General features: G+C 40.6%; 4 protein-coding genes across 9 annotated transcripts; 3 read left to right on the top strand and 1 right to left on the bottom strand.

Annotated features, from left to right (window-relative positions):
• Positions 1-3,329: 3,329 nt before the first annotated feature.
• Positions 3,330-10,499, top strand: LOC129582692 (neuropeptide CCHamide-1 receptor-like). 3 transcript variants are annotated; one of them, XM_055474291.1, is made up of 8 exons: positions 3,330-3,680; positions 3,928-5,076; positions 7,692-7,786; positions 8,480-8,569; positions 8,654-8,736; positions 8,964-9,270; positions 9,337-9,515; positions 9,868-10,498. In XM_055474291.1, the coding sequence occupies exons 2-8, from the start codon at positions 4,935-4,937 to the stop codon at positions 10,226-10,228; spliced, it is 1,257 nt and encodes a 418-aa protein (XP_055330266.1). In that variant the 5' UTR covers positions 3,330-3,680; positions 3,928-4,934; the 3' UTR covers positions 10,229-10,498. The 3 variants fall into 3 exon arrangements, with proteins under 3 accessions (XP_055330266.1, XP_055330257.1, XP_055330274.1); XM_055474282.1 differs by having other exon boundaries at positions 3,330-5,076; XM_055474299.1 differs by lacking the exon at positions 3,330-3,680 and having other exon boundaries at positions 5,067-5,076; positions 7,692-7,790; positions 9,868-10,499.
• A 5,521-nt stretch (positions 10,500-16,020) lies between these two features.
• On the top strand, positions 16,021-20,590 carry LOC129585711 (uncharacterized). Of its 2 annotated transcripts, none has more exons than XM_055478509.1 (7): positions 16,021-16,727; positions 17,291-17,819; positions 17,915-18,090; positions 18,372-18,818; positions 18,981-19,168; positions 19,364-19,682; positions 19,752-20,590. In XM_055478509.1, exons 2-7 carry the CDS (start codon positions 17,576-17,578, stop codon positions 20,247-20,249), a joined length of 1,872 nt encoding a protein of 623 aa, XP_055334484.1. In that variant the 5' UTR covers positions 16,021-16,727; positions 17,291-17,575; the 3' UTR covers positions 20,250-20,590. The 2 variants fall into 2 exon arrangements, with proteins under 2 accessions (XP_055334484.1, XP_055334492.1); XM_055478517.1 differs by having other exon boundaries at positions 16,021-16,866.
• A 705-nt stretch (positions 20,591-21,295) lies between these two features.
• Positions 21,296-25,806, top strand: LOC129586213 (WW domain-binding protein 4-like). 3 transcript variants are annotated; one of them, XR_008690114.1, is made up of 10 exons: positions 21,296-21,606; positions 21,712-21,774; positions 21,861-21,932; positions 22,356-22,698; positions 22,811-22,884; positions 23,035-23,120; positions 23,277-23,573; positions 23,823-24,389; positions 24,539-24,581; positions 24,770-25,806. XR_008690114.1 is itself a non-coding variant. In XM_055479294.1 (7 exons), exons 1-7 carry the CDS (start codon positions 21,532-21,534, stop codon positions 23,494-23,496), a joined length of 933 nt encoding a protein of 310 aa, XP_055335269.1. In that variant the 5' UTR covers positions 21,296-21,531; the 3' UTR covers positions 23,497-24,416. The 3 variants fall into 3 exon arrangements, 1 of the variants encoding a protein (XP_055335269.1); XR_008690112.1 differs by having other exon boundaries at positions 23,277-24,389; positions 24,770-25,804; XM_055479294.1 differs by lacking the exons at positions 24,539-24,581; positions 24,770-25,806 and having other exon boundaries at positions 23,277-24,416.
• Positions 23,618-26,917, bottom strand: LOC129586205 (protein O-linked-mannose beta-1,2-N-acetylglucosaminyltransferase 1-like). The gene is made up of 3 exons (XM_055479277.1): positions 26,125-26,917; positions 24,734-25,689; positions 23,618-24,406 (listed from the first exon to the last, which is right to left on the bottom strand). Exons 1-3 carry the CDS (start codon positions 26,565-26,567, stop codon positions 23,907-23,909), a joined length of 1,899 nt encoding a protein of 632 aa, XP_055335252.1. The 5' UTR covers positions 26,568-26,917; the 3' UTR covers positions 23,618-23,906.
• Positions 26,918-27,004: the final 87 nt, after the last annotated feature.

The following is a 27,004-nucleotide window of genomic DNA, read 5'->3' as shown; positions in this document are numbered from 1 at the left end:
AATCATTATGCTCCCATTTGGCAACACCACTACCAATCGTACGATTTTATGTAATTGGGTAACGCTATGTGGTCAGCGGTACTGCCAGTCTTAAAACAATATTTTATCATTAACTCTACCGTTTGGAGTAAATTTTTTTCCACTCATCTATAGATCTGTTGCTTAAACGGGCAAAAATTTTAAAATTTAATATATCGTTCTTATACAGGCTTGCGTTAAATTATTTCTTTAATGCAGTTCAACTTTAATAATAGATGCGGGTACACGATGCTGCTGCGCTTGAAGTTTAACGGTCGTGATGTGCCATATTGTCAATGACACTATTTTGTTTCCGTGTGGTCACCTAACTGCTTGTAGAATAATTCCATAAATTGTCTTACAATTAAGATATATTAGTACAGTTACGGCCGTGGCCCGTGGTTATTGACTTATTAAAGATGTCAGTGAGTGCATAGCAGTTTAATAATCTACGTGTAAAAAGAATAAGTCTAGTTAATGGTAAAGGTCCACAGGAACAGTACTAATGTTAAGCAACAAAGAATTGAAGTAACTGATTTTTACAGTACATCGGTAGCCGCTGCAGTTTTGTCACCATATACCGTATGATGTGAAGTGCGTGACCCTGATCGGCGGTTGCAATTCTGCTGCAGGAGAGCCAGAAGGAAATTTCCCACCAGGAATTTTTAAACATGACCGAATAAACTGCCTGCGTATTGCCGTCAATGTTTCTGTGATGTGCGTTTGGGAAGTCGTCCCTTAATGTGTCAACTGGGTAACATAATCCAAAAGTGAGTGGAGTATTTAGATATTATCATCGACTGCAAATATACGACGATTCATTCACGATTGTTTGTTTTAGTTTTGTGCGTCAAGGCCATTATCCCACAATCTAATGGCTCTCCCACAATAAGAGAACGGCAAAAGTTTTTGCGCGTTATTACCAGAGAGGCGTTCAATAACACGAGCAACATCCAGAAGCAGCGCTAACAGTACACTGGGATCGATTAAGAACGCACAGGCCGGTATATCGTTATTTACAGGCTTTGACCATGGCGGAAGTTGACACAGACTGGCTAAGCGGAAGAGGCGATTAAAATGGATAAAAGGCGAATGACCACAGTGAATATATACTGCAAATTATAAGCTGTGTAATTGAAAAACTGTTGGTAGTGTATTGCGTATATTGCTGATGATTATTCGAGGGATCGTCTTCCGGGACAGGATGGTGACCGGTTTTTGTGGCCTTTAATTTAGTTCAACAGAAGCGCCGCATCCTGCCAGTTGGACGTCCCCGGCATGATCAGGACGAACTACTTGCGAAATGCTCTGATACTTAACGTTTTGGGTTCGCAGGGGTGTTTATTGTGATGGATGTCGTTAGAGGAAATGCGCTCGGTCGCTCATAGACTCTTTCCGTGTCGACTGAGTCTTCCGCACTGTTGACTAGCTGCAACGCCAGCATTTCAACCTGTCAAATTTGTGAATTAGAGTGAAATCGTGTGGTTTATTGGGTATTGGAATTTCACTTATTTCGCCAGTCGGCGAAGACGATGGACATGCGTCACGCCATGCCCATTATTGTTTATGATAATCTCCCATTTACTGACAGTAATAGGTGCAATTACCATGTCTGTTTAACTGCAGAAACGTACCATCGGCATTCGTTGTAATGTTCTTTTCATTATCTGGTCGTGGTATTCAGGGTCAACCCTGTTTATGCGAAATGAAGGGTAGCCAGCTTATGTCATAAATGTTAATAATTGCGATCGCGTGGGCGACATCCGTTGTGCACCATACCTTTTTTTGCAAAAATCGAAAACATACACCTTTTGTATCCAAAAAAGTTTTTCCGGCTTCTGAACACAGCATAATAGGAAGACTGGCAACATCAATAAACTGCAGTTCGCTACTGCTACAAAAACTGTGCAAATGGTAATAATTATGTATGGCTAAATTAAATAAGTGATATTTATGAAGTTACTTACAAGTTGGTGTGTACGAAGTTCACTGCTGCACGAAAACCTGGTAAAATTTGCCCGTGCAACATTACTTCAATGTCTTGTTCACAATCAGCCATATCCTATCGGATCATGCAGAATATCACCGAAAAGCGGTTTTTCAATTCCGTAAATACGTGTCTCGCGGTTCTCGAACATGAAATAAAACTAGTAATATTCCGGAGCGGACTGACACCAGTTGGCAGTCGGTTAAACTAGAATAATTACAAAGACTAGTCTTTGTACACTATTTAGTTTACGGCTTGTTTTCGTCAGGTCTATGGAAAAGTCTGTAACCAAAATGTTACACGATTCTGATTCGCACATTTTAGGGGGGGGGGGTTAGCACAAGCATCAAGTTACACAAAGGAAGATACTGTAAGGGACTATCTATAAACTACGTTCCCGAAAATTCGTTCTGTACGTAGTTTGTGTATGGTCCCTAACTATACCGTTAATTACAAATTTATACAAAGTAGTACACGAATAATACGTAATTTGCACAGCGAGTCCGCGACGGAATGTTTTCGCTGACTGCGAAGCAGACAAGAAAACGCCACTTCGTGTTTTTCTGTATTAACTGGTCGCGTGGATGTAGCCATAGAAGTGAAGCGCTGGAAACCTAATGCATCTTCGGTGCTATCTGTCTAGTTACACCGATACGCGCGAATCGGCGATCCACCCTCGCAAGTTTGTTATCAGCTACCATATCTTGCGGTGTATGGCTTGCAGGAACACTAAAAATGCAGCCACATTAATGGTAACACATTACAGTTTTCAGTGATTCGTGCTTTTTTATTAAGCGTGCTGGTTAGATATAAATACATCGAAGCAACCTTTGTAAATTTATCGCTAAATCAGTAATACAGGTATCCGGTATTTAATTTTCCAATGTACGAAGCCAGTTAGTGGCGTTGAAGCGGGAAGAAGTATGGACACAAACACCAGCTGCTGCTTAAAATTTGCTCCTGCGACGCGCAATATTCCATTTTGTTTTAAAATGTTATTGTTCGAAATTATTCTGGCTATTTATGGATCCAAACCAGGATTCTTAAGTTCTCTGACCAAGTATAACGGGCTCGTTGCGCGGAGCCCGGGCGGTTGGTTCAGAAATACTGTAACCTTTGTGCAGTAGTGCGCCACCGTCGTAATTTTAACAGAACCCGAACGTGACCTTCTCTAGCTTTAACACACACACACATGTAACACAGGTTAATTTTTTCTGGAATTTGCCACTATTATTCGAACTTTGACTTGCCTGCTGGTTGCAGAGTTTACTGCAACACGCCCCTATTTTAGAAAGATCACACTTATTTATTGCATGATGCACTTACAGGTGACTTTTCAAATGAAAAATAAAAATGTTAGGGTCTTTCCTCGCAAGCAGTAGCCTTGTACGTATTTTGTTCTCTTGTACAGTGCCTCAAGGTTCATTTATTACACTTTGGAGTAGTTTTCGCGCCCAACTGGTTTTGATTTGCGAGTTAATCCGAACATTTATAATTTTGCGTAATAAATCCGATTTTACCAGTTTTTGGAGCACTGCTTGCCACATGAAAATTTGAAAATGGGGTCACTGTCAGTATTTACGTGTATATTGCATGTCATCATCTCTGACCGTGATGCCTTTTTCAAACCTCTGATTAATGGATGGGTGCCAAAGGACGGGAGTTGGCCATCGCAGTAAGTGATTAACACTATGAACTTAAGTGGACCGGAATTCTTGTTGGAAGTTAAGGTCAACATTTACATGCAAGGAGGAATACTGATGAGGACAGTGGTGCGCAGCCATTTAAGGATAGTACAGTGCAGATACTATATTATTGTGTCCAATTCAGCCCCACGTACTGCACGACGCTGCAGCCTCATTGGGGCCAGTCGTAACAATGATTTTAAAGCATGTGTTTCCGTTATAATGGCTTGTTGACAGCTCTCTTCCTGAATAAGGCAACGTCGGGTCAGAAAAGGAGCCGCTGAAAATCGAGTCATCCGGGCCTTTCTTGTCGATTTCCGGTCGTAGTGTTATGCGTGATCCTTATTCGTCTGCTCCTTGGCGCTGGCAATCATGAAATCGGCAATGCGGTACTGTATTGTACATACACACGTTGCCCTTGCATTTCCCTCCGCGTAAAGCATATACCGATATCGCATTACTGAATGGGACTGCCTTGACGTCATGCTTCCCGCGTTTAGCCATTTTCATCCTTGTATCCTGGCCGAACTTGAACGCACCCCGTTTCTCCTTAGGTGTAATGAGCTGCGTCTCTTACGTTTTAACTTTTTAATTTGTTTGAATACTCTCACGGATTGGGCACTACGAGTACTGCAGCGGAAATGCCCAGCTAAACTGTTACGCTTGGAGTATTCGCTGCACCGGCGTTGTGCAACAGTCTGTTAGCCAGTTTATCATTTTCGACACAAGAGTGAAAGCTTCTTGCGAATGCTTTTCCTGTGGCCGTGTTCTTCCTAGCGGTGCAGAGAAACGCGTAAGCGCAGCGAAGTATCGTCATCTGATTGGGATTATACCTGGTGCTACTCACTCAGTCCGCAATTATCGAAAATCGGCTTAATTGCCGTTAACGTTAATGTACTATTAACAAAGCGACCGCACCAGCATAGCGGGAAGAATTAGTTCGGCAGAGCGGGACAGGGATGATGGCTGGATGATGTCAGTGATAAGGTTGTAATGCGGATTTAAAGCAGATCGCAATCGGATTGAAAGAGAATTATTTTGACGGCGCCCTGGGTCAGGAAGTCGATTGTGCGGCGACATACGTTTATATAATATGCTCGGAATCTGTCCTGCCGTTCCCGGTTTTCCATAAACCGAATAAGTGATATTCCGGCTTTTAGCCATTTGATACGTTAGGTATTCTGGACAGATGCGCATCAGAATAACTCTGACATTGTGAGAGTGAATCCAGCAGCACATTGAAGATGAACGATAGTCACTTCTCGTCGGGTGCGTTAGCCGGAGACATGGACGATTTACCGCATGTAGGCAGCAATAACGTTTCGGTGGAAGTTGTTCCTGATGGAAAAGAAATCACCACATATGTCGTCATGACGGTTTTTGTCGGTAAGTTGGAATTACCGTAAGATAATTATTAATTCAGTAAAAGCCGCAAAACGAGCACAATCGTGCAATTCCGAACTCGTATCCGCGCGTCTTTACAATTAAGTACGTACGTAGTTCCGTTACTTCAGTACACGGATGAGCGAATTCGTGACGTCCATGATTAGTAGATTATTTCCTGCTACTTAATATATTTTATTTCGCGGAACTGTATGGTTGACCACGCCGTTCATTAATTTCACAATCAGAAACAATTTGAACTCTCAGAATTGTATAGCTGTGGGCACAAACGTGCATAATCGGTAATGTTTCTGCATGCTTTTTTCTTAATGGCAGTCGCATGCAATCCAGCTTGTTGTAGCTGCAGCTGCCCGATTGAAAAAGCTTTGTGCGATTGTGCATGAATCTCGAGGCGCAAACAGGATTAGTAAGAACACAACACAAGCGGCTCGGTACAGTAATAAATGTTTCTACATTTTTGGTTTTGTTGTTTGCGGATGAAACGTTTTTTGATGATATTATTCTGGGATAATTTTTCTTCTGATAGACGGCATGTCATGTAGTAATTTATGACAATACTTAACTTAAAGAAAGACAGGTATGCCATTACTATATTTTGTAGTCAATAAATCACAGCGTGAAAACAGATATCCCAGGATCCACTTGAATTACAGTAAAACAGAATTTGATGCGTAAAAAATAAGCTGTTGAGAAGATATATTCATGTCTCACATCCATCGATCAAGTTGTCTAAGTCGGGTTGTTCATGTAAACCGTAACACTCAAATATATAATTACGTATATGAACCGTACTCTTTGCAATATCTATTCATGGCAGAAAACGCACTTCCGGTGCTATACGTGTATGTGATTTTCATTTTCCGTTTACCTTACAATGTAGTCAGATAGGTTAAGCCATTTATTAATTTCATTACTTATTAGAATATGCTATTAACTGGTAACTAATCGAGTGATAAATATCTAAGCACAATAAATAACAGCTGGTACAAGTACGAGTTACATAGCTTAAAGGTCCACGCAATCACGCATGGCTATGAACTGCACACTGTACGGTCTGCACCACACCGCGCCATCCCTTACAATTGTTAATTCTTCGCGCTATGTATTCCATAATATACTGGTGTGATTCCGTCAAGAACGTGAACCATAACCTACCATATAGGTACTTGTACATATACCAGCAAGTCTCCATAGGATGTGCGCCTTTGATTTTTGTTCTCGGTTTTCCCTTGTCAGGCTTATTACATTCGATGTCTAGATAATTCTCAGCGCAAGCCTGAAATGGTACCGGAAATTGTGTCTGTCGATGTCAGGTTACGTTGTGTCAAGGTGTCTTTCTTGGGATGTGAAATTTGATGATAAAAATGTACTACTGTTTCCAGTGCTCGTTACCGTTCTCAGAATCCCGCATTATTACAAAAGTAATTAAAAATGAGATCACATTGCAATTTTTAAGGGTAACTGTTACATTAATGTTTGCTTTCCTACCGAAAATCTTCCCTTATTCATTGTTATCACTGCAGTGTCAATTATTCTACGGGAATTTCGCCTGGGAATAGGAAATACCATTAACATGACCGGCATAGAGCGTCGTGCAAAGCTTCAAGCGAGTACAATAACTTTATCGTTTGAAGAACTGCTAAGGACGACACGTGGCTATCCATAGCCTGCAAGTTTGTCCATAAAACCGTAATTAAGTGTGTGATTTACCAATACACCAGAAAAGCAGGAAGAATGCCATTTAAAAAGGATTTTAAGTGTTTATTAGGTATATATATGCGTACATATACACTCCTTGTAGAATTTCTATACTCTTATGTTTTAACGCATACCTCAGTCAGTTACAGATTATGGTCATTCCAAATGGGACAAATGTTTTATTTATTGCTTATTTGTATTGTTGAGCGATGGTTTTGTATATGGTTATGGCCAACGAGCTAATGAAAATCTTGCAGTACCGCACTTAACTGAAAACGCTTGCACACATCTGGGAAAGGTTATATCCGGTTTACATTCTTATTGATTTAATTAGTAAATCAGTATACTAACTGTTCTGGGAGCCATCAGAAGGTTATCAAACTTTGACTTCCACATTTTTTTCGAAGGTTATCGTATTTTACTTAATCCCTATGGCGTCGTATGAAATAAGCTATTTCACCGGTTAAATACTAATTAGAGTGCCTTTATTCTTATTGGCACTGCATAATCACTGATATTTTGTTATTGGTTATTGAATTTACAAAACTTTGAGTTACGCCTATCAAGCAGCGTTAAAGACGCTAAGGTTTTGTGAAACAGCATGTACATTTATATATTACGGGAACGAGTAAACGAATGGTTTCGACTTCGAAGATGCTTAGACATAAAAACTTCACCTGCTGCAGACCCCGGTTAGTGATTTTCAGTAATTCTGGTAAGTATGTTAACGTTTGCAAAAGGTGTACATCTCATTAGCGGCATCGCGTCCATACACCAAGTTTTTCATAATTTATTGAAATCGCAAAAAAACAGATTATTTCGTTAACCGATGACTAACACTTATTTGCAGTTGGTTGTATTTGCGCATAAGTCAACTGACAAGCATGTTTTGATTTCAGCAATTTTTGTGATTGGAAGTTGCGGCAATCTGATGCTTATTTATACCGTTCTCCGAAATCTCAGCATGCAAAGTCCTCAAAACATCTATTTGGCGGTTAGTAAGTAATCTGCCACAGTAACGTCCAGCAACGTACGTAATAGAACAATATAACGGTGTTGTCGCACCTACAATTTATAGGTACGTACTTCCGTTGGATGCACTTTATGGAAATACTAGTCAAGTATTTCATACTATATTCAGCTTCAGTATTCAACAAGCGAGATGCAAAGCTTACTTTCGTAAATTAAAGGAGCAACAGAAGCAGTAAATACAAGTACCTAAACTTAATCTTCCAGTGGACTTGCATTAATGCTTGAAACATGGGAGACACTAATGGACTTTATTGCATTAAAAGATTAAACCTGCTCTGAAGATCAGTTTGTTTAAAAAATAATGTCAACTCCATTAACATCAACGGATCATGAAAAGATTATCTTATAGACAGAACTTCTACGTCCATAAAATGCTTTTATTTGACGCTACGCGGAATCTCTTTCAAATCAATTCGGAAAAGGCACATAGTGGCGGGCAGCCTTGCCGCATCATCGGAAAAAATTTGTAGCATACGTTATAAATTATTAGGGTTTGATACAATTTCAATGACTTAACCTCGTTACAATTTTCCATATTGTTAATGGCTGAATACAATTTCGAAATCTATAAAAGAATAGATAGATACTGTTTACAGAAATTTACTGAGTAGATATTGCTTACTGAAATTCCTATCATCTGTTTGTTTTGCTACAGACTATGAGTTTTGCGGATCTGTTGGTTGTTTTAATCAGCGTGCCTTTTGCTTCGACCATCTACATTACGTCCACATGGCCGTTCGGACTGGTAAGACAATTTCGCTTTAAAGTAAAGAGCACTTTTCGACGCCTGACCACGAATTTGTTTTCACTGTATATGTGACCTTCCTAGGTATTGTGCAAGTTCAACGCCATGCTCCAGGACATTTCCATTGGCGTATCCATTTTTACACTGCTAATACTAAGTATAGACCGGTAAGCAAAAATTCTTTCGTACGCTAATGCAGTGAGAACAAATCCTGTCCGAATTAATTGCCGATTCTTACAATTAAAATCGATCATCCTGACGCGGAACGTTTATCTCATAAGCGATCAGCCACCGAAAACGTGTGGGATAATCTTCTCGTGCACATGTGACAATGCTCTTGACTACGATATTAACGGATTAAAGCTGTATAAATGTCAGAGTCTGCGTCTTTTAGATACACAGCTATTGTTACTCCCTTTAAACTGCACAACAAACGTTCGACCCGTGGATGCGCCCCGGCAATCAAAATTAAAATCGTCGCAATCTGGATCGTGTCGATCTTGTGCTCGCTGCCCGATGCCATTAATACAACACTGGAAGAGATAATGATGGCGGATGGTCTTAATTACCATGCATGCTCACCGTATCCTAACCAGTTGGGCATTGAATACCACATTACACTGGTGTTGTGTAAATTTTTTGTTTACTTCGTCATTCCGGTTTCTTTGATTACCGTGGCGTACGGGTTGATGGCCCGGCAGGTTAGACAGTGCAACTTTACAAATCAAAATTGGCAAAAACAAAGTGACCTTTGCGGTATTTTACAGTTGCTGTCATCGGCGGATTTTCTTCCATCGTCTGCACCTGGAAACCAACAAAACCTTCAAAAGCAAATGAAAACGAGAAAATCACTAGCAAAATTGTTTCTAGTCATGGTGCTGCTGTTTGTGTTGTGCTTTCTGCCGAAGCATATATTTCTCATTTGGTTTTATGGAGACCCAAATAGGTAACTAGTGCACCTACTGTATACAGTTCAAAGACTAATTACAGATTAGGCACTTTTAATGGGGAAAAAAAGGGTATTTTTAATATCAGTTGCCAGATGAAAAGTTAAAGAAAATTTTGGGCGCGCTTAGTAGAAGCGTTTATGTATGCCAATGAGAAGCGTATCATTATATATATCTATATAACATACATTATTATACATATACAGTACATTAGTTATATAATAGGTGTACAAGATGTAGAAGCAGTACTGGACAGCCACTTCCCTTACTTTAACCTAATAATTCTTGCTTTATCAAGTCAAGATGTACAATATAATTATAACATCATAGATTGTTTCTTTTTTACTATAGCATGGACCATTACAACTTGGGCTGGCATATTTTCAAACTGATCAGCCACTGTCTGGCTTATGTCAATTCCTGCATAAATCCCGTCACCCTATACTTCTTATCGAAAGTGTTCCGGAGATACTTCAATCGGATTATGTGTTACGCGTGTGGACGTTGTATACCCGGGAAATCCGCCGATAACGAAGAAAAGGATTGGTTCCGGAGACCCAGTCACACCATGCACACATCCATGCCGGACGTCAGCGGATACGCTTTGGAAAACCGGCGTCGTTCGGAAAATGCTAGTTTCCATAATAATCTCAATATCACCATTTCGAAGAACAATAGCCTTAGTCCGCTTCCAGTGTATAATAACACTTAATTATAATGAATCTATTGGAAGGTCGTTTCATAACGGCACAGCTTGATTATTTCGTTTAGATGGATCTACATATATTTTATAGTACATATATGCGGCGTTTGTGAATTTAGTAAGGATAAAAATATTACTGTGCAACGTGTGATGTCTCGCAATACGATTTGCTTGTCATGCGCGGTAATAATTATTTTTACCTACGGGTGGGAGTTTTGCAATGCTTTTTCTTCCTGACATAGGCTGATTACGATGTAACATGGTGGTTGTGGTCATTATAGTTTCATGTCAGGTTTAACGTGTACGAGTTTTCGTCAGTAAACCTGGAATTTTTTAACCTGCCGTTCACATGCAACATGTACTGTATGTAGTTGTAGTATGTACTGTACCGTCGTGCATGAAGGTTGTAAAATATTTCATACACCGTACTTGTATACTCACTCCACATCCACAATTTTTCGTTTACTTACTATCAGCATTCTTCTTATGCAGTCTTTTAATTTGATTTCGGCAGTGGTAATTATATTTTAGCTTTAGATGTGCTAAACGTCTGCTAGAGTAGGTATTTTCGCAAGATTCTTTTACAATGCAGCCTTTTCGGATCAGCCGACAAAGTAGCGATCTGCGCGTTTCCGCAGTTGTAATAATTACTGCAGCTTACATAATTATGCATACCTGTACGGAGCAGGAGCATATGCATACCTATACGGAGCAGCATGTAAATATAATATGCAATACACCTGCGATGTTAGTACCCTACAATACATATGAATCAGGAAACGGCGATCTGCAATATTTGTTAACATATAACATATAGATATTCTAAAGCGCCATACATTTGCATTCGGTTACGCTGCTTTAAATTTCGATTATCAAAACGACAGTCTCTAACTTTCCATCCTGTCGCTTCTTATTTCTAGGACATCATTAAAACTGCTAAAACCCAGCACGACCACATGCATGAGTCGAAAGTTACTTATGGCGACGGAGATTTCAGTACGCAGTTGGAAACTCGTTAAAGCGGTTACAATATATCGATGGTGAATGGACGTCGCATACGGCATCCACAGGCGACATTGTTGGCAACCTGCTCGGCAGTGTAAGACCGTAATAATCACTGTTGATCCCATGGCTTTTATTCTTCCCGCTGTGTGGAAAGTAACACGATCCCAAACACATGTCGAGCGGAAGTGGTTTGCTTAGTCAGTCCCTGCGAATTCTATTATATTACATGCAACGCATGGCGCCACAGCCCAACCGTCTGCTTTTAAATTAAACTCCCTACTGTCTTATTGTATTACTGCAGAAATCTCCGAAGTCGTTATGTCGGAGATCATTTTCATTGATTTTTTTCCTGGCTGCATGAGAATGTGTTTAAAAATACGACTCACATACAAGGCAACTTTTACGGTGACATGCGCGGCTGTTCTGGTCCTTCTGGATGACCCTAACAAAGCTGCTATATTTAAATTATAACGATGTCATTAAGTTTTCTTTAATAAAATAAACCAAACAGACTGCAGCGTTCAGTAGTAGCATGAACGAAATATCCAACAGAAACGATGCTGTAAAAGGTCTGAAACAAGAAAGGTCAGTGCCGCTTGTACAGCCTGTACTAATCCGCATTGGCTTTCCGCAAAACAATCTGACGAGCGCAGAATATGCAATATGTAAAGAATTATAGACTTCAGTCACGTACGCGAATAGAAATGCATAAACAAGGATGAGTTGACGAAACTGAGCGAAAACACGAAGCTAACCTTACTTTTTCAACGAAATTCACCCTTACTTATGGTTAAACAGATTTTTTGCAGTCTGATCTGCACGTACATACGAGTATTACCAAGGCAGATCTCACTACCTGGCAGATCTCAATGTATTGAGACTTGCCCTGATATTACACAAAAATTTTGGGCACCCAGTGCACCGTAGACTCTATGGTATAAGGAAAACCGCCCTATAAAACGACTACCCAATACTGATCACTACTACCCAACCAATCCGAATTGCGCACAGCTGGTCAGTACTCCAGAATCCAGATTATTAATTGCTAGAGTAGGTTTAATTCTAGCGTTTATTACTTGTGACATTCAACTAAAACGAAATCGAAATAATACAATTTTTCTGGATACAAAGGACCGGGCATTTTTTTAACAGAGATAAAATAGCAACCACAACTGTTTCCATTTCCCATTAACTGACATGCTGAAAAGCAAGGAGAAGCAATATGTGTATTAACTGAAAAAAGTTATGAATCTTTTTTTAGTGATATACATTGGTAATGATATACATACACACAAGTAATAGGAAGTTAAAGAATATCTGATTTTTTATTATTTGCTGAGAAACTAATAAAAACTTCGTTCAGTATATCTTGAAAAATTTTATTAGCGCAAGAAAATACTGGCAGCATTCTATACGACGACGAAAGCAGCATATGTATTCCAGTCATAAAAAACAAAGTCTTTACTACAGGCCGTACACTGAGGTGTCTTGCAGGCTATACGCCATGTAGTAGTGCAAGCTGAACACTAAGCTGTACCACAGGCATTACTACTAACTCAACTTAGCGCACTACAGGTTAAAGTGACGTTAAACTACAGGCCATACGCCAGGTTATACTACGGGCTGTACTACAGGTTGTATTACAAGCAGTACATTAAGCAAACGAGCAAGCAAGCCCGGTCTATGATCATAATGCATAAAATATCAGCTAAGCATACTGATACCTGAATATTATTAATTTAGTTATATTTAATCATATTAGAAATGATTATAAACGTTAAAATAAAAATCCTTGAGAGGGGAACAAGGAAAGATATCTGGTATGGTTTTAAAGGTTTTAATGAATTTAATGTAAGGGTGAGACTATAGGCACCCCTTTCACCCCCGTTTACTACAGGTACTCCCTTTTGCACCCTGTTTTACTATAGGCACACCTTTTTCTATTAGATAATTCTTGCACCCCGTTTTTTTCGCGGACTATATGAACCCTTTTTTTGTATTTTATTTCCAGAGCACACTGACTAAGATTTTTTGAGAGTTGTTTTGGTTGACAAAGATTTTTTGGACGATCTGATAAGACTTGTTCAGGCATCACATAAAAAAGCGTACTAGACAGTAGGCACTAGGCACTCCATCCGACAATGGGCCTATCTCTTTGATAGTTTGACACTGCTTTACAGAGCAGTTTTTATTACAAGAGAAAAAATTATGGAGCCGGTAGTGCGACGACTTTCTGCATTCTAAGGTCAAGAAATTCAAACTTAAAATAGCATCAACGGACAATATAGGGGTGCCAATAGCTTTCGCACGCAACGGGGTGAGATTGATTAATCAAAAAAGGGTGCCTGTAGTCTGCGGGGGTGCGAAAGGGGGTGGCTATAGATAACGGGGGTGAAAAGGGGTGCCTATAGCCATTTCCAATTTTTTAACCACAATAAAAATAATTTGAAGCGTAAAAATAAAAATCCTTTAGCCCGAAATAGATATTTAATACGCAGTAAGCAAAAGTAAATACTATAACAAATTCATAAAACCCATACGAGGAGGAGTCAAAGGCATAAGCACGACCATAAACCGATCACTGCTTCCATGTGTGTGCAACACGGCTTGCCACCCAGCGACGGCAGCCTGTATGCAGCAGCACGAAAACAGTTTAACCAGCCATTAAGTAATTATCCAGTTCGTACACCCTCTCTCCGGTGTCTCTTTTGAAACTTGTCAGTAGATAAGTCAAGATATGAGAAAAGGAGACATGCAGGTATTTTTACATTTCTAAAATCGAGAACCACGTGTCAGTTTTTCGTAAATACAACGTCTTTTTCGAAACTGTTGACTGAAGTCCTGGGCTATTTCTACGAGAAATTTCGCCGCCCAAAACTTTCTTGGTTTACAGTGGAAAAGCGCATAACAAATTTCTGTATTCTAAATATTTTAAAATAAGTACAGGTTGGAAAGTTTAAAAAAGAGTGCAATAGCACGGGGTGTAAAACTTTGAATGATCAACAGATGTGCGTGCTGCTGACCTCCGTACGCTGCCATCGCTGGGCGGCCAGCCTCGTTAAACGTCCACGTGGCTCAGCGTGAACATACACGGGCACAGTGATCGGTTTATGGTCGCGCAAATGCCTTTGATCGGGCCAAGGTAGCCTCTCCTCGTATTGTACAAACCTGTAGCGTACAACCTGTAGTGTTTAGTTTATTTATAAAACGGCTTTGTTTTGAGTTTTTACAAAAAACGATAATATAAGGGTGATTTGTGCTTTGCGCCTGTAAGTATATTCAAAAGTAAGATGCATTTCATTAAGCAAATCAACAAACCAGTTTCATAAGCAAACAAAAAGTATACGATGTACTGACTGTAGTACAACCTGTACTATAGCCTGTAGTACAACCTAGTGTTTGTCCTGTAGTTTAAGCTGTAGTGCACTAAGTTTAATTTATAGTGGAAATGTGTGTAGCACAGCCTTATGTTTAGCCTGCAGTATTACTTCACGTATAACCTGCTGTGCACCTCAGTGTACGGCTTGTAGTAAAAACTTGGTTTTTTTGTGACGGGAATACATATGCTGCTTTCGTAGTCGTATAAAAATGCACCGATTATTTGCTTGCATAGTGTGACATAATACTGCTACGCATTTGGTCATGCAGTGCCCCCATAAATCGAATGCGACAAAATCTATTAGGATATAGTGAACGCAGTTTTCATTCGTTTCTCAGCAAATAATTGAAATTCTGATATTCTTCAACTTATCATTATCTATCTATCTATATGTATATCATTACCTATGTACATATGTATATCACTCTACAAAAAAATCATAACTTTTTCGAATAAAACATATTGCTTTTCGTCGCCATATCAATTAGTAGGAAATGTGCATTTTTGGCTGATATTTCATCTGGGCTAATGAAATCTTAGGTTCTGATCCAGAAATAAAAAAAAATATATCGATTTCATTTTAGAATGTCACTAATAAAAGCTACTCTAGCAATCAGTAATAATGTAATTTGGGCGTACTAACCGGCTGTACGCAATTCGGATTGGTTGGGTGGTAGAGTGGTTTCTTACCCTCGCTCACTAACTTTGAAAGCGAGTGCCATCGTGCCGTTCGTATGGTTAGAAGCGACAGGCATCCAGGGATATTTCTCTAAAAATGGACATATTCAGTATCAAGAAGTGGACGTGATTCGCTTTCATGCTAACCAGGATATCTCCTGCCGGGGAGCTGCAAAGTGGCCTGAAGGTCATGTCGCTAATGGATATTTACTGAAGTATCCAGAAAGTTGTGTTATTAAGATTTTTATATTGTTGTGCTATTTTTGTAATTTGTTGTTTTCGATTCTTTTTGACAAATGGCGTCCTTCGTTAATTCAGATTTAACCTTCTGATCTAGCGAAACGCTTTGACTTCCACTGCGATATTATTACGGTAAAGATATTTTTAAATGTGAACATCTCTTGCGTATTCGGACAAGTGCTCTTTACCTGTGTGTTTCTAATTTAGATTAAATTAACGTGTAATAAAGAAAAAAGTAAATTATCTGAGGATTTCCACAGTGAATGATGACGAGATGGTTAGTGACTCACGGGGAAAACCCGTCTAGCTCGACTTAATTCAGCGGTGTAAAATGACTGAATCATTTCGCTCAGGCGTTCAGCAGCTAATCTGGAATTCTGGAACAAAGATATCTTATCAAAATTAGTTCAACGTACTGGCTAAAATACTTGAAGATGCTTTATATAATTATGGTCATATCGGTAAATCATGAAAACTGTGTAACGACTTCTACGACGTATACAGAGTACAGTGTATAGTTCCATTGGTATTTAATTTTCAAGCTAAGCGACGAAGTATACCTCGACTGTCTTGCTACTGTTGTAATTAACATATAACATGACATCAGTAAACGTGGTAGATATAACTTTGCTGGTCATGGCCATAGCACTCCTGTTAGGATTGTTTGCGGCATTGTTTTTCTGCAAGTACTGCAACAAACGCACCGGGACATCGTCTGCATCCGGTGGCACTCCTGTCGGCAGCAACACTCATGTTCAGTTCACCGCCACGGGATCCATCCCGATTTACATTCTTCCCGAGCGCAGTGCGGCGTTCCATCACGTTCACGATGCCGGACTAGACCGGTCGGTGCATCCGGTTCCGATCGACCAGCTTCTTATTCTGTGTCCATTCTCCTTCCGCTTCGAGAATAGCCTTTTGAAATACATTGGAGCCAAGCTGCCGTTGTCCTTATCCAGCGGAATGCATTCAATCTGCATATGCGGATGCGACTTAAGACGCGTAGCGGTTTCCATGAATACACAATCCATTTCGTTCTCTGCGAACATACGGCAGACAGCTGAACGGAACTTCTGCATCTCTTCCCAAACATCTTCATCCAATCATATTCATCAAAGTGCGAAACGGACATACATGTGTTGTATGATCCCGTGATCCCGAGCCAGGGCGACAGAGCTGGTGGTTGTCACAGATCCACCGTTACTGGTAGGCCGCCTACCAGTACTTTGTAGATTTTATATAATTAAATTACACCTGATTTTTTATCGAATCTCCGGGCCTCCTCGACAAATGAAACTGTTTAACTCAACGCCGTCAACCGGTCTATGTAATAAGTAAAGGAAAGGTAGGCCGCCTACCGGAAATTGTTCCAGTAAAGTGTATACTACTACTAATAGTAATCACGTTTGTTGTTGTTAATAATAAAATCACTCGGTCTAGAGAATCATTATTGGTAGGCCGCCTACCAATAATTGTTTCAGCAATACCCACTTATGTATACTATCTGTATACCTTAATAAGAAATATAGCAGTTTGATTCAGTAAGAGTTTCTGATAGGTTGCCCGGTGTGCCCATAGAACGTTTTAATAATTTAAAGGATGAACTGCATCAACACTGAGCGCTACCGTAGGAAATGTACGGCATCTGTATATATATATATATATATATATATCAGTCGGAACGATGAATTTGTGCTGTATTGTAAATAATAATGGCTTTTTTGTACATGTAGAACTACTTGTTACAGATGCTGTTTACTGCATTGCAGACACGAATCATGCACACTTTATAGTCGGCGTTGGCACAATTGGGACCGGAGACTCGTTTTTTCACGGCCATCAGTCATTTGAACTGATTTCAGCGGCAAATGCATGCAGTATAGTGCTCATCTTGTGTTCGACAGATCCTCCGACATAAGTGATCCTGTTCCGGGTTGAAGTGTGTTTGGGGCAAATTCGCAGATGATTTTGTGTCTCCTCTGAGTATAAGCGATTTTTATTTTCACTTTGACATTGGTGAAAGATTTGGCCAGTTGCATGCGTTCCTGGAAGACATGTACAGATGCGATCGGATCCATTGGTGGCTGGCTACGACACGCGCAAAATTGACGCAGAATGGTTTGGCAGAGTTCTTTAGAAGAACGGAATCGTTTTCAGGTGCATTGGAAATCGATACAGCACGCCACTGGAATATTTTCGACCTTCTCCAACGACATCCCCGAATCAGTCATAATTTTGTTATATTTTGGATTTTTAACGCAGAAAGGGAAGACTTCCTGAGAACACACATTCTACCAGGTATTTACATTCTTATTATACAACTTAATGTATGTGAAAAAACGGTAAAATTTGTATGAGAAAAGTGTTAACATAGATGTTCCCATTTTGACTAGAACTCTCATCCCGTGTGGATCTGCATTCCGTCCTGATACCTTTGAGCGCTAGTAGCGTCGATCAAAACAAATGGCTGTTTGTGAATCAAGGAGCGAACGGGGATGTGCAGTATTTCAGACGACAGCCTGTGGCATTGCATCAGTGGTTTACACAGAAATGCCAGGATTTTGCATATGTACGTAAATATTAAACCTAAACCATTCAACCTATATAACCGCATTGTACCAAATTGCAATGACATTTTCTTATACACTGTACATGTCGTTGTCTTATTGTAGAACTCATGTACGTATGCATTTATGGGCAATCGTATACTATAAGTTAGTGTGAAAGTATGCTCGACAAATTTTAGTTTAACTGCTACTGGTTTCCCGTTCGGTATCCTATCTGCGTGTTATAGATAACAAGTACATGCTATAAAGTAAATATTATTCTCATCAAGAGTTATTTCTATAGGAGTCATGTGCATGGGGTCAACTCTTTGTTGAGCGTCGCCTTACAATAAGTCTGTATCGGTTGACTTATCACACTGTACATATGGATTTTGCTCCAATCGGATGCAAGACTCAGAACAGTAACCAGTCAAAAATTTCCCCTACCGGTCAGCAGAGTCGGAATGCGCAAGCGGCGATTCTACCGATAGTAGGAATGGATCCGGACACGTCCGTAACGGAGGAACGATACAAGTCTACTGCTGATAGCAGAGCGGTGTTGAAAATGTATTTCGAAGAAGTCATCGAACACGATGGTGACCAGACGAATGACCAAAGTAAACTGGAATATCACGCCAACATGACCGATTTTTACACTTGTTCCGATATTAACCCGGTCACGAGAGAGCGATTTCGCATCCACGCAGGAGTGTATCTGGTGACACATGCGACGGCCGGAACTATACTGCACGTAAGAGCATTAAGATTTTGTTGACATGTACATCTTCAATAATTCGTATGTTCTATAATTAATAGTGACACAAAAAATGACACATATGCACAACATAAATTTTTACATTTTACACATTTATTCAAAAATATATTCCATTTATGGGTTTGATAATTGTTCTAGTTTGTCTTCCCATCCGCCTTACCGGAGGACCAGAAAGCAGCCATCAAAGCTATTTTTGATGATCCTCAGATTAATCGGTTCACGACTGTAGCGTTTGACGTGGAATGTCAAGAAAGTAACGTTCAGTATCGGGATGCTCTGTTACAGAATCATGCGCATCTTGCTGAACAGGAAAAGTTTTATTTTCGGTTAGTATTACATATCAATGGGAGAATGTAAAAATATAATTGTTTATGACAGTAGTTATTTAAAATGCGCGTCATAAACTTTCTTTAAATCAGAATACACCGGTTTAGCAATTAATGTACGTAATGTAGCGGTATTTTGTTAATATGAAAAAAATACATAACTAGAATTATAACATCATTTTAATCCGATGACAGTGTCAGCGAACATTCTGGAAAGGATACGGTTTTAATGTCGGATTCATGTCACGCGGTCACCACGATGCTGGCAAAATATGGGCATCTCCTGTACCAGCGCTTCACTGGTACAAGTGATACAGAGTGCCAACGCCTTGACCATGTCCAGCTCTGGACCGAGTTTTATAGTTTTTCGGCGATTGAACGCATTGGCAGCCTAGCAAACCAATTTGAAGGCGCGAAACTGAACCGGACGTTTCAGTATTCGCGTAATAACTGTCGACGCCGCTTTCGCCATCCCGCTGAATACTGTCAGTTGATCCTGAAACCCATCTTGATTGTAAGTGGTAAACGTCCAATTAAAAACACGTGTATAATAAAAGCAATTCCTATTCTGCCGCTTATACAGAACATTGCTGTGCATAATGAAGCAATTTCCCGTATCAACTGTACCAGTATGGGAGCATCAATCGATTTCGATCATGTAACCGGGCTGTGGAAACACAAATCGGTTCCTCAACATATTGCCGGCAACAGGGATCTTCCACTTCCCACATGTTATGATATTTTGCGTCCACAGCGGCCCGCGCAACGGGAAGGTAGAATCCAGACGGAAGTGCTGGAACGACCCCAGTTGAAGGACCAGGAAAGCCAGACGGAAGTGCTGGAACAACCCCAGTTGAAGGACCGGGAAAGCCAGACGGAAGTGCTGGAACAACCCCAGTTGAAGGACCGGGAAAGCCAGACGGAAGTGCTGGAACAACCCCAGTTGAAGGACCGGGAAAGCCAGACGGAAGTGCTGGAACAACCCCAGTTGAAGGACCGGGAAAGCCAGACGGAAGTGCTGGTCCAGAGTATTTACATTCCAGAAGAGATCCTGGACGCAACCTTAGCGGCTAACGCCTAGTATGTACGGACTATACATCGCCAGTTCTTAGACGGTTGTCGTTGATTATTCTACTGACGTCCTTTAGTGAGCCAACGGTATATGTTCGTGCACTGAATACTTATCATCGATTTACATTGTTTAATTGGCAGAATTGTCTGGTGTTCTCTGCAATTTGAGTTACTATTTTATTTTGGCGTCAATGGTCAATATAGTATTCACGATTTCATGTACTCGTATACGACGGACGATACGTAATCTGGCGGACCCGACTCTGTTCAGTTACTAACAATTTGAATATTTGTTTTATTTGTAAAATTAAAATTTGCTACATCCTGCAATTTTTTTAGCAGGCCAGCTCCCAATAATGATCGGTGATTTGATGAGAATACATGTGTTGCACGTATCCAGTAAATACATGTGTTGTATGTATCCAGTAAATACATGTGTTGCACGTATCCAGTAACAGTAAACCGTAAACAGTTATAATATCAAGATTAAACCATAAACAGTTATAATACCTAAGAATACATGAAAACTACGAATAAAATATTGTAATGGCAATGGCCGTCATATGCAGCCGATCACTGATAGTTGGACAATGAATAAATCCAGTAGGCCGCCTACCGGAAACGATAAAAATATTCTGATTTGGGATCAATTTTTGTTGCATTATATGTACAATATTACAAGTTATATGACAACTTTATTATACATCACAGAATGGAAATGGTAGGCGGCCAACCTAAAAAGGAAATGAATGCATTTATTCGGCATTCAAATTCAGTTGCACCCATTCCAATGCAGTTGCGCCCATTCCCACACAGCAACTCAATTCCAACTCAATTTCAGTATTTCACTGAAACGCGAAATACTACAATTGAGCCAGGGTAAGAAACCACTATTCCTCCCAAACCTCCAGTGGGTGGTAGTGAGCCGGATTGGGTAACCGCTTTATAGGGCGGTTTTCCTTATAACATAGAGTCTACGGTGCACTGGAGTGCCCAAAAGTTTTGTGTCCCTGATAACCTGATATTACATGCAAGGGCTTACCGCCGCAGGCGGCATATTCCTGCAAAGTGGTCTAATTTGAAACTCAAAATTTGTATAAGTCCTAATAAGTGTAAGCACTAAGCAGTAAGTAAGTAAACTCTTCATAACGTTGTTAAACCAATGTCTTGACGATTTTATGAATTTTTGTCATTTATAATAATTATTGTCTTTTTATTTTGGATTTTGGGGTATCGCGTATCAACTCAGCACCATTTTTGCCCGTATTCGAACATCTGACTGAACTCGAAGAATGACGGAATACTGGAAGTCTTTGCCAAAGAAATTTTGTGATGCTTGCAAATGCTGGTTCGCTGATAACAAAGCCGTAAGTCAGCTTTTGTGCAGCAGAGTTTAGCTTTGATGTAAAAGTTACAACTATTCAAAAGCTGATTTGAAGATGCTCGCTGTTTTCCTTTGCGCATTTTTGCAGAGCATTGAATTTCACGAACGCGGTGTGCGACACAAGCAAAATGTGGAGATACGCATTCGCGAAGTACGTTCTCACGAGTTTTCTGATTTATCCAGAAAATCGCTGCTAGTATCCACTGCTGCTTCAGAATTGCATGTGTTCTTTACCAGGCACAGAAAAAGGGCAAAAGCAGACAAGATACAACAACCGCCACCGATGATGAGATGCGACGGATTGAAGCAGTAAGATTAACGATCATATGAATTATATTTTAATTTCAAATATTTCAGTTAGTTATTTTCAGTTATAAATTTTACCAGAATACAAGATTTCGTTTTGTGAGTATCTCTTTTAACGAGTGCAGACAGAAAAAAATATGTTTCTGAAAAGACTCCTCTTAGCCAGACATGGTTGTTGGTTTTATAAAAAATCTTTAATGGTTTTTGATTTTTATTACCTGTTGTCTATTGTTTATTGGACATCAAAATAAATACAAGTTTCACAAGTACTTGGTTTTAAAATAAAATGGTTAAGTATTTATGAATCATAACACTATCAGTATTGTTATTTTTTTTTGTGCGTCTGTAGAGTAATAATTTAATTTTTCTTTATGCCTTTGATTTTCAGGTTTAACTTTTATGGATAATTGTGCGTTTTTCTTTTAGGCGGCGTTGAAATCGTTTGAAAAAGATGTTCTTGCCAACCCGTCCTTGTCGGGCCAGTATTCCTCGGCTGCAGCCAAGCTGATGAGCACTCAACCTTCCACTGCGTTGTCGTCCTCCGACGCGCCCAGTAAACCGCCACCGGCGCCATCCGCATCATCAGCCGCAGCCAAAGCCGAAGCTCAAGCTAAAGGAGAAGCGATGCGACGCATGAAGGGCCAGGAGAAGGCGTTGGAAGCCGTCACATCTTTCCAGAAAAAGCAGGTTCAGGAGAAGGCTGCCAAAAAGTGGAAAGAAATGAAGTCCGAAGACGGATATTCGTTTTTTATTCACCAGGATACGATGGGTATGTTGCCGTAGGTGGTCCAGAATGTCCCTCGCTAAAATTTTGTTTGCTAAATGGGCCAAAAATATTTTGAAGAGTATCACAGCTCGTTTTCACGTTTTCGATGCTGCAGATTCGCGCTGGGATCCCCCGCCCGAGGGGTATGTTTCTCTAGCGGAACAAATGGAAGCCGATGGTGAAACGACGGTAAGAGCAAATCGTCTTGTTATTACACCCGTAAGGCAGTTTTTTGATTCCCATTAGTGGTATGCTTGACAGGTTGCCGCATTGTGGTGTGTTATTTTATAATGTGTACTCGTTTATACGAGTATACACGATTTAAATGTGTGACCGTAGGATGCTGTACCGGCAATGCGTACTAAGCCGCTTCTTCCTCTGCTCGGGGCCACCTCGTCAATCGGCTCCTGGACGACAGTGGAAGCGTAAGTTACGAATGTACAATATCTGTAATTTGGCATTAAATAAAGTTGCTGTAATATTTGTCCATGTCGGTTTTGCTGAGCATTTTGCGCATGCTGAGGCTGCGTTCTCTGCTTCCGTAATTGTATTAGTAAAACTGTACGATCATCGTTTGCTAGTAATATCTCGGAGCCAGCTTACGTATTCCCCACATCATCCAAGGTTAGTCCCTCCGATGAGATGCATAACAAAGCCGCTGAACAGGATAAGGTAAAAATGGAGCTGAAGACGAAAACAGTGACGTCGCTCGAGGATGTGGAAGGCTGTGGCTCATTTAAAAAAAGAAAGGTCATGGGAGATGGAAAGCGGCAAGTCAGACGAAGAGAAGCTGAAGACTAACTTTTGCGAATCGGTATCCTGTGATAAACACTGCAAGTGGAAATCAAACCTGAACAGGAAACTACTTTTTTACAATAGTACGTTGTTGTCTGAATCTCTCACGACCTAATTGCAGCTCTGCATCATATAACGATGCGATGGTGTTTTATGCCATTGAATACAGACTGTGGAAGACAAATTGCCTTCAATTTAAAAGCGTCTGACACTTACAAGAGTTACAGTATATCCCAACAAACTTGTACATATCTTAGTTTAACTGAAGTGGAAATAACAAAGACTTACAAAACTGAGTGTTCTGCAATTGTTCAAGCATAGCAATATTCCAGGTTACAAAATGTGCGGTAAAACTGGAATAAAAGAAGAATCGAAAGCTGCCTGCATCCGAAGTTACACCGTCTAGGAACTCTTTGTCAGTTAGGAACTTGTGTATAGGAACTTAATCTTTCCACTGCACTAACGAGATCAATTACTTGCACTCCCTTGGGCAGGAACTTCGAATATGGAGAACTAGGAACACCGATCACAACTACTGCTTGCCCTGGCCGAGAAAAAAACCTCCACAATCCTTTATGACTTCCACGCTGGTCCAGATCCCAAATCTTCAAACACCGGCAAAATTCTAACCAGGTCTTAAAATCGGAAGAGTTATCCATTCGAATAAAAACCGATAAAGTTTTATCAGAAACAGCAGGAAAAAAGTCCGGTCGACAGGGCGAAACCGAATGATTGACAGGAACTGCAACGGATAAGAGATCACGAAGCTTCCGTTCATAACCGTTTTCGGTTAAATCCGTCAGATGTAAATCCTTGAGAGGCCCCTTGTATACGGCATGTCGCTCGAAATAAATGGTCTGAAAGATGGGATTCATGTTCAAGCCGCTTGCTCCAAAATGGTAGGTTCGAGATATATCTGCAATCATACAGATCCGGATACAATCATTTGAGCACATTGTAACAATGACTAAAAATTTATTAAGCAGTATTAGTTAGGAAATTTTTCAGAAAGAAACCAGTGTGCAATTCAGAAACAATTTTATTGTAGCATTCAGCCCATCATGATGCACAAATAAATGCGCCACTAAGAGGTTTGTTCTGCGTATTTCTTAACGCTTGAAATGACTGCAAATATTATTTATAACTTAACCTGAGAATCTAAACGGATCCAACTCCAACTAACAATAAGCAGGTGTTATCCACATAACACTGCGCTCACAGGGTGTGAACACCCGCATCTTACCTGGGACGATACACTCTCGTCCTTTTCTGATAGCAGGAGACCGCATCCACATGTCCCAGTCCCAATTAAAATTCGGTGAAGGCCAATTCAGCTGTAATTCATCCACGAATAACTTGCGCGGTATAACCCAACCCAAACCAGGCATAGTTTCCACTCGGTACAACAACTGCGGATCACCTACTGAGTGCTCGTAACCCAGATCATTCCATGCTGAAATACAGTACAAGCTCGCATCTTCCCTTAACAACGGTACAGTCTGGACGACAAAATGAAAGAAATCTGGGCTAACTTCCAAGTCTTCCTCCAGAACAATAGCATATTCTGCCAGCGGGTGCCGGGCAAACATTGTGGTCAAACTGGATTTATAATGCTGCGAGATACGAGCATTACCGTGACCACCAGGGATATGCTGCACGGCAGAAAGCCCATACAAACGAGCCACTCTGGCTGGCTCATCCCATAAACCATCGATAAAAATCGTTATCAGCCGCGGATCAACACCCGCAGTACTCAGTAGCGTCCGAAGCATGGTGTTCAGATAAAACGGACGATTACCAGCAATAATTCCTACGGGAATCATCGACCGCCCTTTTTCAACAAATGCTCTCTCCGGAAGCGGGCTGGGGAAGAATGTTACCGGCTCCGGATTATCACAGTGGCAAATTTCCGGATATCCATCAGTGTGCTCGCAAAATTCTCGTAACCTTTTAACGGATCTACCGGAACAATTCCAGCGTACTATTATCGGATCCAACTCCATAACGTAGTCTAGCGTAACCGGCAATGCCCACGTGGAGAACGATGGTGCCTTCGTAAAGGATTCTCCCAGGCGGATGAAACCATGCAGTACTTTGACAGCAATAAAAATCCACATGTCGCGCCACTGCAGATTTCCCGCGTAACTTGAACCCCACGCCGCGAATAGTTTTCGTGCTGCATTCCCAAAGTGGAAAGAGCTGAAGTGCAATAGAAGCATTAAGCAGAAGCGTCTAGTTTGCATAAGTGCTTAAAACACTGAATTCAATCACTCCTGTTTACTAAGTAGTGTCTAGGGCTACCATATGGTATCTGCGAGAAATTTATTGAATTCAACGATTAAGTAGCCAATTATAAAAAAAACCTGCAAATGTGTCAACCGCTAGCTGCTTACGATTTACTCAGGTCAGGTGCGTGTACGGTACACATTCATTATAAAAATTAATTACTGCATGTACTGTACGGCTGTTCCCAGTACAGCATAGTGCAGCTGAAATCATAGCAAAAACACAACGTTACAACACACCTTCGTCCAGATACCAACGATGATATTCATCGTTAAAACCGTTAAAGATGTACACGAGTTCTTAACTTAACACATCTGCACGGATGCAGAATTAGACAATTTTTCGTACCCTTCATCTTTCACCCCGACAACGACTATTCGGCCTTCCGGAATACTCAGCAGAAAAGGCAGCAACATGGTGTCGGAAATTCCCGGGAGGTACGTGTCAAATACTCTGTATGCCGTGCACTGTCCAGTCGTTTTGTCGAGAATCGCGACATGCATTCCACGACTCCGCTTTGGCTCCTCATCGTTGATGATCTCTTTGCCGTCAACCTGTAACAGGAACTGGCTTCTGCTCGATATCACGCCAATGTTTAGAGCAGACTTTCTGCTGTCTGATTTCTGCGACTTCTCCTCCACATTAACACCGTCGTTAACCGGTGCGTTTTCAGAGCAGTTTTTGGTTATCCCAAACGCGAAATACCATATCGCAGATAGGACGGAGAAACAGACTATGACGCATAAGGCAGATTTCAGTTTGCTTCGTCGCATCATGGGAATCGCGGACATATTCCGCAACAGCTGTCGGGTTGTTCAGGAACGGTACACGCATTTCGGCAAGGGTAGCTGAGCGGAATTAATAATTTCGGATCAGGCAGCAGAACCAAGAGTTCTCCAAAGAAGCTTTCGACTGGGAATGGTCGAGCGCATATTCAACCGGATATTCGAATTCACTTGTAACTTGTGTGTTGTAGACATTCGCTTTCAGTAAGAAGAGCCAGTATAATCGACAAATACGTAAGTACCTACAAACCTCAATAGTAATACCATTTGTGCTTCAAACCGTCTTTAACGACTCTTACATTGAAAAAGATTGAAAAAGACCGTAATGATTGTACAGAATAGAAAGACAAGTCGTATCCGGTATCGCACAAAAGATTTTTTTTAAAAACGCAAACAAAACCAACAGACGAGATGTCGTCACCGGTACCCGGGACGGGGAGGCA

Source organism: Paramacrobiotus metropolitanus, unplaced genomic scaffold (assembly GCF_019649055.1).
Source record: "Paramacrobiotus metropolitanus isolate TYO unplaced genomic scaffold, Prichtersi_v1.0 Parri_scaffold0000002, whole genome shotgun sequence".
In the NCBI taxonomy this organism is placed as follows: domain Eukaryota; kingdom Metazoa; phylum Tardigrada; class Eutardigrada; order Parachela; family Macrobiotidae; genus Paramacrobiotus; species Paramacrobiotus metropolitanus.
This window is presented reverse-complemented; position numbering and strand designations above follow the sequence as displayed.

Coding starts and splice junctions, on each gene's coding strand:
- LOC129586213 (XM_055479294.1), top strand. CDS start 21,532: ATGACGGAATACTGGAAGTCTTTGCCAAAGAAATTTTGTGATGCTTGC. Junction 21,775..21,860: donor TGGAGATACGCATTCGCGAA/GTACGTTCTCAC, acceptor GTTCTTTACCAG/GCACAGAAAAAGGGCAAAAG. Junction 23,121..23,276: donor TCCTGGACGACAGTGGAAGC/GTAAGTTACGAA, acceptor ATCGTTTGCTAG/TAATATCTCGGAGCCAGCTT.
- LOC129586205 (XM_055479277.1), bottom strand. CDS start 26,567: ATGTCCGCGATTCCCATGATGCGACGAAGCAAACTGAAATCTGCCTTA. Junction 25,690..26,124: donor GTCGGGGTGAAAGATGAAGG/GTACGAAAAATT, acceptor ATTGCACTTCAG/CTCTTTCCACTTTGGGAATG. Junction 24,407..24,733: donor ACGAGAGTGTATCGTCCCAG/GTAAGATGCGGG, acceptor GTATGATTGCAG/ATATATCTCGAACCTACCAT.
- LOC129582692 (XM_055474291.1), top strand. CDS start 4,935: ATGAACGATAGTCACTTCTCGTCGGGTGCGTTAGCCGGAGACATGGAC. Junction 8,570..8,653: donor CCACATGGCCGTTCGGACTG/GTAAGACAATTT, acceptor TGACCTTCCTAG/GTATTGTGCAAGTTCAACGC. Junction 9,516..9,867: donor TTTTATGGAGACCCAAATAG/GTAACTAGTGCA, acceptor TTTTTACTATAG/CATGGACCATTACAACTTGG.
- LOC129585711 (XM_055478509.1), top strand. CDS start 17,576: ATGTACAGATGCGATCGGATCCATTGGTGGCTGGCTACGACACGCGCA. Junction 18,091..18,371: donor AATGCCAGGATTTTGCATAT/GTACGTAAATAT, acceptor TTATTTCTATAG/GAGTCATGTGCATGGGGTCA. Junction 18,819..18,980: donor CGGCCGGAACTATACTGCAC/GTAAGAGCATTA, acceptor TAATTGTTCTAG/TTTGTCTTCCCATCCGCCTT.